We start from the raw sequence: 14,505 nt of genomic DNA, 5'->3' as shown, positions 1-14,505 counted from the left end.
TTTAAAGTTAATTACACATATTAAATTCTAATGAAATCAACGAGAGTGATTAAATAATAAAATAAATAAAAAAAGATAAAACACTTTACTTTAACGAAATTCAAAAATTAAATAAATCAAACTATTTTTAAAAATAAAAAACCCAAAACTTTAGGAAAAGTTTTTTAAAAAAACCTAATTCCTTTTTGTCAATATTTATTAATTTTGGAAAAAAAATTGAATTATTGAATTTATCAATTTTTAAAGTCAAGTGTTTTATATTATTTTATATTATTTTTAAATATTTAATCACTTTCTTGATTTAATTTGAATTTAATAAATCAATTTTTCAAATTTTAAATTCAAGTGTTTTATAATATTTTATAATATTTTTAAATTTTAATTACTTTTCTTGATTTAATTTGAATTCAATATGTTTAACTAATCTTTAATGGCATGTCACGTTATTTTATTATGTTTTTTTTTATAGATTAGGGGCTATTTGGATCTGTTTTAATAAATCATATGCATTTTTAAATACGATACATGCTTTATGGGGCATTTATAAAAATAATCTAATAAACTATCCCTCCAATAATTGCCACGTCATCAAACCGTTAATAAAATTAACAGAACGGGCAAAGTTAATAACGTTTCAAAGTTTAGGGGATGTGCATACCAATTTTTAAAATTTGGAGGGTAATGTGACAAAAAGATTAAAGTTCAGGGGACAAAAATAAAATTTATCCTATTTATTTAAGTTGTGACAATTTACAAGTCTTTTAAAAAAAAAAAAATTTTTTAGGGAGATTGAGAAAAGGTATAAGGTTAGTATGAACTTGAAAATGATACAGGGTATGAATGTTTATTACCTCAAGATATAGAGTACAAAAATGAAAAGTTAAAATACCCAAATGACTCCCTCTATTTTGCCTAAATACTATTTTTGTCCTTTTTATTACACAAATCCCAAAAGAGCTTATGTGTTTATAAAAATCAGACACAAAATACCCCTGAAGCAATTAATTTTTTCAAACTACCAAGATTACCCTTCCCACTCTATATTAAATTTATTTAAAATATGATTTACTTAAAAAGTAAAATTTAAAATATTCAAATAAATATTCCAAACAAACTAACAAATACTTCAATTATTTTAAGAGTTTTTCAATCTTTAAGATTCATTTTATTTAATATTTTAGTTTAATAATGTTCCAAATTATATTTAATAAAAATAGAAGAGTAATCATGCAATTATAAAAAGCTGCTCCAAGACATATTTTGAGTTTGATTTTATAAACGCAAGAGGTATTTTGGTATTATCCAAAATGAAATAACCATGAATTATATCCCCATATCTATCTTGAGTTTCCAAGAATTTCAATGCAATGCCTAGTTTCTTCATGATTCACTTCTGGTTAAAATTTGGAACTGTGCCTTATCTGAAAATTATGGAAGAAAACACCATTTTCACATTATAAATTCAAATGTCACATATATTCCCCGAAAAACAAATTGGTCCAATTTTCATTTTCCAAATCTTCGGCATAACGTGAAGAAATTAATAACTCATTGACCAAAATCATACCCATATCTTTAAGCAAAAACGTGATTAGGGAATTTGTAGGCGTATATAGTGATCAAGTGGGAATATAAATTCATTGTTTTCTTGACTTGTGCGGCAATGTACCCACATATAGTTGTAACATCATTAAATAATTGTTTGGAGAATTATGTTATATGGTATTAAAAAAATTTATTTGATTAGACACGTCACATCAAAACTATTTTATAAAAAAAAAAAAAGAAATATGATAATTTAATAGAATTTATAGAATAAATCTCTTTATGATGAGAAAAAACAAATTAACAGCCATTAATGGGTTGTTTATTTTAAGGGTTTGCCTTTAGTTTTGAATCATGATTCTTTATTCTTTATAGTGTTTTTTTTTCATAAAAAATTTAAATTTTAAAAATTAGAGTCATGAATCATAATTCTAAACCCATAAACCAAACATCCCATAAATTTTCATCATGTCATAATTTTTTAAAGTATCATATAATTCTAATTTATCTGACAATTCAATCTCATCAATCTTTTTTTTTTTTAACATATAGAAACAGAGAAATATGTTTTTCTTTTTCTCTCTGCATTTATCAATGACAATGAGTTCAACAACCCCTAAAAAAAATGTGTTGCTTGTCTCCACTACACATGATTGAATTCTCAACCAAAAAGACAAATTTACTTTGCTACTCACCTTTCTTTGGCACCCATGATTTGTTTTGGTTCCTTTGTGGCTCAGATTTTGCAACGTGCTCACCAAAATGGCTTGCATGTCGGCCCCTCCTACTTTGGCTGAAAAGTAGTAGCACTAGCAATCTTTTTTGTTAGGAATTTGTGGGGTGGTTTTTCTTTTTTTTTTTTTTTTAATTAAGTGAAAATTTTGTAGGGGTAGTTTGCTAGTGTGAGAAAGTCTTTGCCTCTACAATAAAGAATAAGGACCTATTTAGTATATGAATTTAAAATAAGATTTAAATTATAGTTGTTGATTATAACTTTTTAATTTTAATTTTTTTTTTTTTAAAAATACTATAACAGAATTAAAATCATGAATTTACGTTGTAACTGAACCCATATATCAAACATATACTGCATTGTACTATGCTATCTTTTATTTTTATTTTTTTTTTGAGAATTTTTACCTTTATCTTTGACATGAATAAAAATGATGAAGTTATAATTACATCCCTAGTGAGTTTAGTCTTTTTTTACTTCATTAATTGTAATATCTCATAGGATTGCAGTTCAATACCTATGAATTTAAAAAATTTTCCGCCCTTGGAAGAAGCACTAGGTGAGATCTGCACGTGCGGCCTCGTTCAGTTCGCCGATTCAAATTTTTAATTTGAGTTTAGATGTGACTTTATATGAGAGCTTTTAACTGTAGTAAAAAAAATTAAATGTGACTTTATGTGAGAGCTATTAACTGTAGTAAAAAAAATTAGATGTGACTTTTTATAAGAGCTTTTAACTATAGTAAAATTGAAATTGAAAACTCGAATCGGTGAAATGAACGATACCTTAATTTTTTGTAGCTCTTCATCAGAATATTTATCAAAGGTCTTGTTATTCTAAATAGATTTTAAACCTTAGCTCATTAGAAAAAAAAAAAATATATATATATATATATATATAATCAATATACAGATTACAGGCTATACTTAATCTTATGGAAATAAAGAACATGGTAATGAGAGTTATTATTTTGAGGTCGATGAAAAAAAAACAAAAGTCACTTTTGATTTGAACTTTATATACCGCTCTTGTTGTCTTGCAGTTGTTTCAAAAGTTTTTTTTTTTTTTTTTTTTTTTAAATGTTTGATTCTGTGAACAATTTATAATTCAAATTCAGGAAAAATCCATAGCTCTGTTTTGTAGCTTTACTGGCATTTTGTAGGCTATATCTATTATTGTCGTCCTCGGGGTTTTCTCCTTCATGCCGTTTATACCATTTTCTTAATTTTTGTTGTTTTTCTTTTTTATAATTTCCTTAACTTTTCCATATTATGATATTAAGGATATTAATATTCTCATGAATTGGATAGAACTTTATGGCTCGTTTCAATTTATAATTTTGAAGAAAGAATTTGAACATAAATTTAATTTTTTTAAAAAGAAAACATTGGAGTAAAAATTGTGTGACAAAACATTTTTTGTTTGGTGTCTTTACCGTTGATAAACAAAACATTTATTTAACATTCTCTAAAACAAAGAATTTATTCTAACATTTTTTTAACATAAACATTTATTTGAGGGTTTTTAGCACATTTGTCCTCTGAATTTGTCGTAGTTTAATAAATTATCTCTCAAATTTTTAATTTTGATAAGTTGTCCTCCTAACTTGTAAAGTTGTTACAATACGCCTTATTTTAACGATAATTATGTTAAATTAGTGTTAGAAAAACACGTTCAACAAAAAATTTTAACATCCCAATTCAAGTATAATACAATTCTTTCAAGTTCTCAACTTTTAATCACTTAAATCTAATAAAAATTTTAACAAATTTAATAAAATGAGGCACATTGTAATAAATTTACAAGTTAGGGGACAATTTACTAAAATTTAAAATTTAAAGGGTAATTTACTACCCGCGATAGGTTCGGGATAATTACGCTAAAAACCTTTTATTTAACATTTATTTAGCTCTGACATTTTTTTTTAAAGATCACGTCTGTCCCAAAAAAACCGAAAGAGCACTAAAAATCTACAGTTGTATTTTTGAGTTATGGTGACTTGAGTTGAATTTGAGTTATAACTTGAGTTGAAGTTGTAACTTGAGTTTGTGTTTGGATGTGCACATTTTGAGTTATGGTTTGAATTGAAAATCTATTTGAGTTTGTGTTTGAGTGGATCAAAACTTAAATTTGTATTTGGATAATATTTTAATAAAAACACAATGGTGATGAAAAATTTTAATAGGGTATATGGGTGGAGTTTTATTCATCTCTTCGTTGTGAACGCATAGAAAAAATTCATCTCAATTAGAATTAAAAGGGAAAAGTTATGACGTTTTTAATAATAATAAAAAATATTGTTCATTAATTTGAGTTTGAATTTAGGAACTTGAGTTGAATGAGGAACTTGAATTAGATTTTAGCTCCAAACTCAAGTTAAAACTCAAGCTAAAACTCAAATTTTACAAAAAAAAAAAAAAAAAAAAAAAAAAAAAAAAAAAAAAAACATAAACTTAAATAAAGTTATAACTTGAGTTTAAATTTTTTTAAAATTTGGGTGCAAATGAACAAACTCAGACTTAACACATGTGAGAAAAGTCAGCAGATTTTTGTCCTTCAAACAGATATTATATATTAATATGAGGTCTTCCTCAAAAAATAAAAATAAAAAGAGCTTTTTAATAATTGGACAAATGGTTGAGCCAAATTGACTGGGGGTTGGTTTCGGTTTATTGTTATGCACCTTGACCTTATCAATCCTTTTTTTAAAAACTTTATTATTATTATTTTTATTATTATTATTATTATTATTATTTTAGGTAATCTCATCAATCCAACTCCACCATAGGTTTTTTTTTTTTTCTGATCTAACTCCACCATAATTAAAATAGCAAAAGAGAAAAATTCTAGAATATTCCTACTGCTTTTGTCAAAGTTGAACTAAGATTTAAAATTTTGCTTTTTTTTATTTTTCCTCTGAGAAGGATGGCATCATTTATTTTTAAAAAAGAGAGACAAATACTTTTTAAAATGTATATATTTAAATTTTTACTCTCTATTTCATTACTATCTTTTTTAATTAAATAATTATATTAGTCAAAATAATATTAAACAATAATAAAAGTTAAAAATTTAAATTTATACACTTTAAGAATAAATTCAGTAAATTTTCTTCATTTTGCTCTATTTTTTTAAACGTCATTAAAAAGAATTTTTATTAATTCTACTTGATTGATGTTGGTTCATGTAATCATATATGGATCTTATCTTGTACGATAACATACTAGGAGGTTAGATTTTATTTCTATTAAATCTTTTTTAAATCATGTAAAAATTAAAAAATATACAAATCTAACGGTTAAAAAAATCTATCTTATCGGTATGTCATGCGTACTAAAAAATCTAATATATATATATATATATGGAATGTGTAATTTCATATATTTATTTGTTTATTTTATTTTAATTTTTTAAAGAAACATCAGTACATGTTCTTTATGTGGTTGTTGAACCGTTTAAATCTTGGAAACAAAAAATTTATACGTGCTATACAAACCAGAAAAGGTACTTCCTCGAAAGTATCATTATTTAATGGAGATACGGAAATTTTGATAAAAACTAGTTGGTTATTTTTAATTTTGCAAAACTGGCAACCAGCTGTCTTTCTTGTTTAAATTTTTAAGAATTCTTCTGTAGGACATTTAAAAATAAGAGACTCCTTTTTAACTGTTAAATTAAGATTTTATTAATTTTAGATATTTAATATAATTTTGATTTGATACGTTTAGAAACATACAAAATATATTTCGGCCTGAACACGACTCAGTAAATATAAATTGTCAACCCTTAATCGTAGTATTGAAGTATAAATCTGTCATCTGCCTTCATTTATTAACACACAAATACTCAAATCAAATTATATTCTTTAATTCAGTGGTTCTGCTTAGTTTATTGGATCACAAGAACGTCAAATATGTCATATTGTGACTTTAAAAAAAAATGTCATATTGTTACTATTCTCTTATTTTAATGGTCTTGACAACGTGACAACAATACAAAAGGGAATAATAACCAAGTCTGACAACAATTGCTTAATGAAATCAATTATAGTTTAGACCGTTTATCATTACTGTTTATTTAAATCATAACCTCCACCCTGGCTCAGATTAAACAACAAACAAACAAACAAACAAACAAAACTAAGGATTTCAACACCATTAACCCTTACCTACCACACTCACTACCAAATTCCAATCCATTTTATTTCTTAAAATATTTTTATGTTTTTTTGTTTTTTTTTTTGTTTTGAGATTTCTTGTATGATCTCACTCTTGAAGGGCTGACCTGAGTGTGTCTGTGTGTGAGTTTTATAAAATATGACCAAGTCGTTTTGTAAGAGAAATAGACGAATTAACTCAGATGGCAAACTTCAATATAATAAACCCAAATAAACAATTACATATATAATAACAAGACCAATTGTCTGTTGTCTGAACCTTCTTTTTGGTTCATACAGGGAAAATTAGAGTCCATGATAAACTATTGCCTAACAATACTTAATTACTTATTATAATATACCTGTATATAAATTACAAGAACAAAAAAATTTCACATGATAGATAAAAGAGTCAAAAGAATCACAGAACCGGATGCTGTATTGCAACAGGAGCAAATTTTTGCCCATTCAAAGGGTGCAAATGCAAGGGGGCATAATCATCAATAGCCCTCTCTCATAAAAGCATTCCCATCCAACGGCCAATTGGCTTTGGCCATTGCTTTTTTACGCCATATATAACGTTACTCTTCAGTCCAAGATTACACAAACAATCACCACACATCACGTAGATATCTGCCATTCATTTGCAGATTTTTCACCATGCTCTCAGCCTTGGAGCTGTCTAGGGATCCCTGAAAAACAATCCCAAAAAAAAAAAAAAAAAAAGGTATTAGCTTCGGCAAATACCCAATTTTTGTGAGGTTAAATCATGTGATATTTTCTGATGTGTCAATAAAGAAAATGTCTAATGAATAAGGAAAAAAAAAAGGGGGACAAAACAAAGATGCGGAGAGAAAATTAGGAAGTGACTGTTTCGGAAAGCAAGCCAACTTTGTAGCTACCAAACTTTCCTTTTCTTGTTAAGTACAAAACACGGATATTTGAGGTTTTTTTAAAATTTTTTTGTAAACTTTTAATTTTTAATTCAGAAGAGGTAGGTGACCACCACATGTGGATATCTAATTCTAAATTTAACATCGCAAACAAACCTGCTCTTGCGCAATAGTGTGAAGAGTTCGGTGGACATCCTTAGCCATGCCCTTGGCATCACCACAGACATAAATGTAAGCTCCTTGAGATATCATGTCCCATATGTCGGCAGCCTGAATTCAAAAGCACGCACGCATTAAAACTTCTAGCAAATTATAATTAAAATAAAAATTCCTACAAAATCTCAGCCTCCAAAACTGGTGGTGGTTGGAACAAGTGGGATCACCTTCTGCATCATTTTATGCTGCACATATTCCTTGGTAGGTCCCTCACGTGAGAAAGCAACCACCAGCTCGGAAAGTGCACCAGTTTCTACAAAGTTGGCCAGTTCTTCTTCATAAATGTAATCCTGAAAATATTAGGAGTAACCAACTTTAGCAATTGACGAATTATGCAAACCATTTAGCACCTACCAGTCACACCCTCACTGATTAGCTGTAAATCCTGATTAGGGGATTACTTACCATTCTACGATTTCTGCATCCGAAGAACAATATCGACGGTCCTAGATCTGTTCCAGATTCTTTTAGAGCTAATCTTTCCTGAAAAAAACAAATTCATAGATACTTTAGATATTGCAAATGATATGAAGGTAGATCAGCAGAGCGTATAAGCATCAAGTGTGCAACTACAAACCTGCAGGAAACCTCTGAATGGGGCCAACCCAGTACCAGGGCCAATCATGATTATTGGTACTTTAGTATCAGCAGGGAGTTTGAAGTTCGACTGTCTAACAAAAACGGGTGCCCAACTGCAATCATCACTTTTCTCCGCAGGCACGGCATTCTGAAAATAAAAACAAATCCAAAAAAGCAAAAAAAAAATGAGTCCATTGGAAATAATAGTAAATACATAAAAGCACGTAATGCTATAAAATTCAGACATCAGTATCCATGGCAGGTAAAAGTAACACAGGTCACAGAGAATTAGAAACAAAAGAAAACATATTTGATATTATGTGTAAGAACCAAGATGACCACAATAAAATAGAGGCGAGATTATTCAGATAAACTATAACAGAAAAACATATCCTTTTTTTAGCTCAGTTATTTTAACCAATCAATGAAAACTGCAGTACATGAATAAAGTACCTTCATCCAAGTAGAACACACTCCTTTGTGAATTCGTCCAGTCGGTGTCTTCTCATAAACTAATGCACAAGTAACGTGAATTCTAGAAGGAGCCATACTGTAGAAAATATTAGCGGCGTAAGTACAAAGATTACACAACTTAAAACAGGAAAAATAAAAATACAAACATTAACAAAATGAGAGCAGTGAACAAAATGGGCCTAGTCACAGAAAGAAACTAGGTTTTCCAACTAATGGTGGATGTACTACTAAGGTCTGAGCAAATCTTGAATCATGAATTTTCCCGTTGTACCACATAACTTTTCTTTGTGAAAGATACCATTCAATTGGCCCCAACAATTAAGGGGTTGTTCTTTTGGAGTGTAATTTGAGTGTAATTTTTGAGTTGAATTTGAGTTATAACTTAAGTTGAAGTTGTAACTTGAATAAAGTTGAGTAAAGTTGAATAAAGTTGAAACTTAAAAGAACGTGAACTTGAATAAAGTTGGAACTCGAGTTGTCTTTTTTTGAGTTTTTTGGACAAAAGAACATGCCCTAAGTTTCTAAAACATGGGAAAGAGAATGAAGGAGGGAAGCATCTACCTTGGGGATGATGAGATTGAATAGAATCTAGGCTGCAAGCGAGGGGCCACTGCTGCAAAGAACACACCAAGTGGGGGCTTGGCTGAAGGAAATTCGGCCATGACCTCAAGTAGACTTCTCTGACTTGCAACCACCCATTGTGCATATTCATCCTGCACGAGATGGCAATACAAGTTTAAATGCGTTCCAAACCAAAGATAATCAAACTGGACTACGTGTGTATGAAGGTGGATAAGATTCACTACCTTTCCGGCAGGTGATGCAAGATGTCTTAATCTATCAGCTTCAGCTGGATTAGAAGCATGAGCTGCCAGAGCGAGCAACGATGACTGGAAAAATAAAAGCTTATAAACTATTAACAGAATGATAAATGGTTTAATCAAATAAATTATAAGAAAAACTAGGATCCAAAACTAATATAAACAAATTCAAACCAACCTTTTTGGGAAAACTTAAAAGATCTGCATACTGAGCCAGAGCTGTTCTTATAGTGCAGGGAGGGAAAAGAGGTGGCAAAGAACTTCCACTAATTGGTGTGCCATCCTCTTTATCAGTATGGACGGAAAAGTATGTTTCAGGAGACAAGCCCAATAAATTGAGAGCCTCTTCTACAACTTCAGTAAGATTCTCACAGTAAACACCAACGTGGTCCCCTGTTTCGTACCTGAAAGGCAAACCAAGCAAAAGCATATGAAAAAATGTACAGATGACATCAATGCACAAATATTGTACCTCCTGTTATCTTATTATATATAAAACACGCAAAACGATCCTCAGCGTAAGTAAAGAACAAAAAATGTTTAGAATAAAACACTTTCTTGATGCCCGAGCCAGCAAAGCCCTCAGAAAACAAACAGAGAAACAGAGGATTGAAAAGAAAAAAAAAAAGAAGAAAAAAAAACAAACTGGCCAAAGGCCCAAAGCAACTTACGAAAGTCCACTGCCAGCAATGTCAAACTCCAGATGCGTACAGGAACGATCGGATTCAGGAGTATGAAGCTCCCTTCTAACAGCCACATTAGCCCTTCATGAAGCAAATTACAGACATGTGAGATTGTACATTCCAAATAATTTGGACCAGTCACAACCAGAGTACACGGAAAGCTATTAGTTCAATGATACCTGCATGGGTGCTGAGCATCAATGACAGCATGACCATTTGCATTAGCCCAGCTCTTTTTCTCTAGTGATGCATCAACAGGGTCATGGAATTCGACACGGTATTCTAATACAGCAGCAGTGTAAGGGGTAGAAACAGTAGTTGTATCATCCTCATCTCTAAGCAACTGATCCAACTCTGGCCATACCAATTCTCTCCTATAACAGCATAGAAAAAAAAAAGTGTTATTTTTTAACAATAGGCAGAATGAAAAATTTTGCCCTTCATTGAGAAGGCAACTAAAATTAAAGCTCCCATTACCATGCAGTGAAGTCATCCTCGATACATTGATCATCGTCTCCAAGACCCACAGGCACAAGGCGCTTCGCACCTGCAAGAACAAATATCAAATCATGTTAACTAGAAGCTAATGAGATTTCAATGAAACAAGTCCAAAAAAGAATGCGCACGGACAATACCAAACTTTTAAGATCACAATAAAGAGAACAAGATAAAAATTTGCCAAATGATAAGGATCTAGGTGCAATTTTCATTTACAGCATTCCTTCAAAACTGAACAGAAAACTGTTACAGCATAAGCTTATTATGGACTACCCGAAAATAAAATCAGAATACACCTAAACACATTTGTATTGCCAAAGCTAAATATTCAAAATACACCTAAATAATCATTTTGTTAAGTAGCCTAACATTACAATGATAATCATAAAAATATAATATCTACTGTAAGCGTTCGACAAAACTTACCCTGTTCAGTAAGGTTATCGTCGACTACCTTGGCTACCTTATTGAAATGCTCGTACTGCCTGTTACCGAGACCAAACACTCCGTACTGAAGATTCTGAAGCCATTCCCCTCTCTCTTTACCCTATATATCCACAATCCCACATTCATAAACAATACTGCTCTATTTTTTTTTTTTTTTTTTTTTTGGGGAAAAAAAAAATCTTGCTTCATTAGTTTTTCAAAAGCAACAGAGAAAAGTTTTTTATTTTTCTTTTTCTTTTTACCTCTGAGAACCATTTGTAAAACCTTGCAGCGTTATCAGTTGGCTCACCATCACCGTATCTACATCCATCACAAATCAAATCATTCACCGAACAAATTCAAAGAAATTTTGACTAAAAAAATTTGCCAAAAGCAATAAATAACTAATTTTGAATTGAAAATTGAGACTCACGTAGCCAAGAAGAAGAACGCCAAACTCTCTTTCTTCAACTTTTCCTCGTATTCATCGTCATCGGCGGCATAATCATCCTGAGTTACCAATAAAGGTCTTTTTTTTCAAAATCAAACAAAAAAAAAATAAAAGTGATTTCTCGAAAACCAAAAGTCAAAAGCGTACCAAATCAACAACTTTAAAAACGGCCTTTTCGTAGCGAGCTTTTGCCTCGTCAGCCAACGCCTGCAATACATTTTGAAAATCAATCAAAACCTCATAAAAATCAATCACCGAAAACGCGGAATTTCACACAAGCCATGTCCGAACCTTGGCGAAGCCCTCGGCGGTTCCGGTCTGCGTGCCGAAGAAGATCGTGACCTTCTTCTTGCCGTCGTCGACCTCAATCTCCGGCTCCTTGACGACCAACGGCTTGAGAAGCTCCACCGCCTTCGGCTTCTGCGAGCCTGATCGCCGCCACATGAGGACGACGAAGCATCCGATCAGGACGGCGAACGACGTCGTGAGGATCGTGACGAGCTCGCGATTCTCGAGGATGAGCGAGGCGACCTCGGCGGCGGCGCCGCCGGCAGATTCGGCGGAGGCGTTGGAGGGGTCCACTTTCGCGCCCTTGATGATCGCGGTCATCAGATCCAACGGCGAGAGCTTCATCGAGCTCGACGACGACGAGGAGTCCATAATGGAATTTCCTTTTCGATACTTCCAAGGAGGAGATTGAGATTGAGATTGAGAAGGGAAAAGTGATAGTGGCAAGAACGAGAAGCTAGAGAGAGAAAGAATGGAGAATTGAGTGAGACTCTCTCTCTCTTGGTGTGAGTTGGTGGTGGGTGGCGTAGTTGAAGAGAGAGAGAGAGGTTTTATAGAATGGGAGAAATGAAAGAAGAAGGCTTTTATATATGGAGTTGAGAGTTGGGGGGCTGTAAAGTAATGAAATTATAATGCTGTGTAATGTGGGTATGTTACCGAACCAACGCCTACCAAACCAGACTAGTCAAACCCACCTAACACCCTGTTTAACCATGGTTAACCTTCTCTCTCTTACTCTCTCTCTCTCTCTTTTTTTTTTCTAGTTATGAATCTCTACGCTATTTTGTTTTTTAAAAAAAAAAAAAAAAAAAAAAAAAAAAAAAAAAGAGGCTTCTGAGACCTAGGTTTTTTTGGCTAAAAAATGTTTTGGTGTTCATTTGGTCCTTTGTTCTTTGGTATTTCTCCGGTATGCTAATATATCAATAAATTAAGTTTTTTGTTCGTTGAATTTACATAAAATTATGTAAAAATCAAAAAGTACGTAAATCTAACATTTAGAAAAATTTTAGCCCCGTTCACTTCGCTGATTCGAGTTTAGAATTCGAGTTGAGATGTGATTTTATGTGAAAGCTTTTTACTGTAACAAAAAAGTTAGATGTGATTGTTTATGAGAGCTTTTTACTGTAGAAAAACTCGAATTCTAAACTCGAATCAGCGAAGTGAACGGGGCCTAGAGGACGTTTGGTTTATGTATTCAGAATCATTCTCGTTTTACGTGTATTTTTGTGAGAGAAAATACTGTAGAAAATCATGAATCATGATTCAGAATCAAAGACGAATATAGGAAACAAACATCGACTTAATCTACCAGTATATCATGCGTACCAAAGAATCTTCCTTATTCTTTTTATAACTTTGAAAATCCTAAGTCTATTAATAAAACCTAAAGAACCTGAAGCAATTCTGCTTAAAAATGTGTCTAACTTTCATTTATGTCACTATACACTTATGCTAAATATTGATGTAGTAGGGAGATTTAATGACCCGTTTAGTTCGTTGATTCGATTTTTAATTCGAATTGAGATGTGACTTTATGTGAGAACTTTTAGGCCCTGTTCACTTCACCGATTCGAGTTTTGTTACAGTAAAAAGTTCTTAGAAATAATCACATCTAACTTTTTAGCTACAGTAAAAAGCTCTCACATAAAGTCACATCTCAACTCGAATTAAAAACTCGAATTAGCGAATTAAACGGACCCTTAATTGTAACAAAAAAATTAGATGTGACTGTTTCTGAGAGCTTTTTACTGTAGCAAAACTCAAATTGGTCAAATGAATGGGGCCTAAAATTAGGGATGGCAATCCGGGTAGCGACACGACTCGAAACCCGCACGAAGTTAGTGAGTTTGGGTTTACCGTAAATATGTTTGGGTCAAAATCATGTCGAACTCATAAAACACGATTAAATAGTGTGTAGTTTTCAGGTTGACCCGTCTACCCGCAATTGACTCGCTGTAACCCGTTTATTAAACGTGTCATATTTGAGTAACACGATTACACAACACAATTACAACTCATTTGTTACCTAGGTTGAGAAATAGGTTGACACGACCTCATTATCACTCATTTTATAAATGGGTTATTAGAAACAGGTTGACACGACACTATTATGACATGTTTAATAAATGAGTTAATCATGTTGTGTCAACCCGCTAATATACAAGTCGTGTTTAGATTTTGTATTTTGACACGAATAATAAACAGGTCGTGTTCGTATCAGGTCTTATCGTATCAATTAGGAGGACCAATATGATACGAACACGACGACACGACAACACGAATTGCTATCCCTATTTAAAATAGGATAGTGGAGTATTAACTGCATTTTAGGGGGAGGAAAAAGAAGTATCGAATCCGGATGCATTCTAGGAGAAAAAAAAAACATCTCTTTAACATCGGTGGTTCTTTAAGACTAGTTAATAATTAGAGGTGTAGAACATCACTAATGAAGTAACACGATACTAAGGGGGCGTTTGGTATGCAGGAATCAGTAGGAATCATTTTCCCAGGTAAGTGATGGAGGGTAATATGATTCCTAGGAATAATACATTACTGTGTTTGGTTCCATACAGGAATCTTTTTCAAATTCTCAGAAATATTACATTACTGTGTTTGGTTGTTCGCATGGAAGAAAATCCATAATAATAATAATAATAAAATAATAATATTATTAGTAATATTATTAATAATAATAATAATAATAATAAATATAATAATAATAAATATAATAATAATAATAAT

At 31.6% G+C, this 14,505-nt stretch overlaps 1 protein-coding gene across 1 annotated transcript; it reads right to left on the bottom strand.

The window, feature by feature from the left end:
* Positions 1–6,651: 6,651 nt before the first annotated feature.
* On the bottom strand, positions 6,652–12,324 carry LOC21396035 (NADPH--cytochrome P450 reductase 2). Its single transcript, XM_010095552.2, has 17 exons — positions 11,767–12,324; positions 11,623–11,682; positions 11,458–11,534; positions 11,288–11,345; positions 11,025–11,145; positions 10,578–10,647; positions 10,280–10,474; positions 10,089–10,181; positions 9,596–9,821; positions 9,403–9,486; positions 9,158–9,309; positions 8,576–8,672; positions 8,121–8,270; positions 7,949–8,026; positions 7,711–7,833; positions 7,484–7,597; positions 6,652–7,126 (listed from the first exon to the last, which is right to left on the bottom strand). The coding sequence occupies exons 1-17, from the start codon at positions 12,133–12,135 to the stop codon at positions 7,046–7,048; spliced, it is 2,148 nt and encodes a 715-aa protein (XP_010093854.1). The 5' UTR covers positions 12,136–12,324; the 3' UTR covers positions 6,652–7,045.
* Between the last annotated feature and the right edge of the window lie 2,181 nt (positions 12,325–14,505).

This window comes from Morus notabilis, unplaced genomic scaffold (assembly GCF_000414095.1).
Source record: "Morus notabilis unplaced genomic scaffold, ASM41409v2 Scaffold571, whole genome shotgun sequence".
NCBI classification, from domain to species: domain Eukaryota; kingdom Viridiplantae; phylum Streptophyta; class Magnoliopsida; order Rosales; family Moraceae; genus Morus; species Morus notabilis.
This window is presented reverse-complemented; position numbering and strand designations above follow the sequence as displayed.

Excerpts from the sequence above, each read along its gene's own strand:
- LOC21396035 (XM_010095552.2), bottom strand. The coding sequence starts at position 12,135 with ATGGACTCCTCGTCGTCGTCGAGCTCGATGAAGCTCTCGCCGTTGGAT. Across the intron at positions 11,683-11,766 it reads CCGCCGAGGGCTTCGCCAAG|GCGTTGGCTGACGAGGCAAA; the intron begins GTTCGGACATGG and ends AATGTATTGCAG. Across the intron at positions 10,182-10,279 it reads GATGCTCAGCACCCATGCAG|GGCTAATGTGGCTGTTAGAA; the intron begins GTATCATTGAAC and ends TGCTTCATGAAG.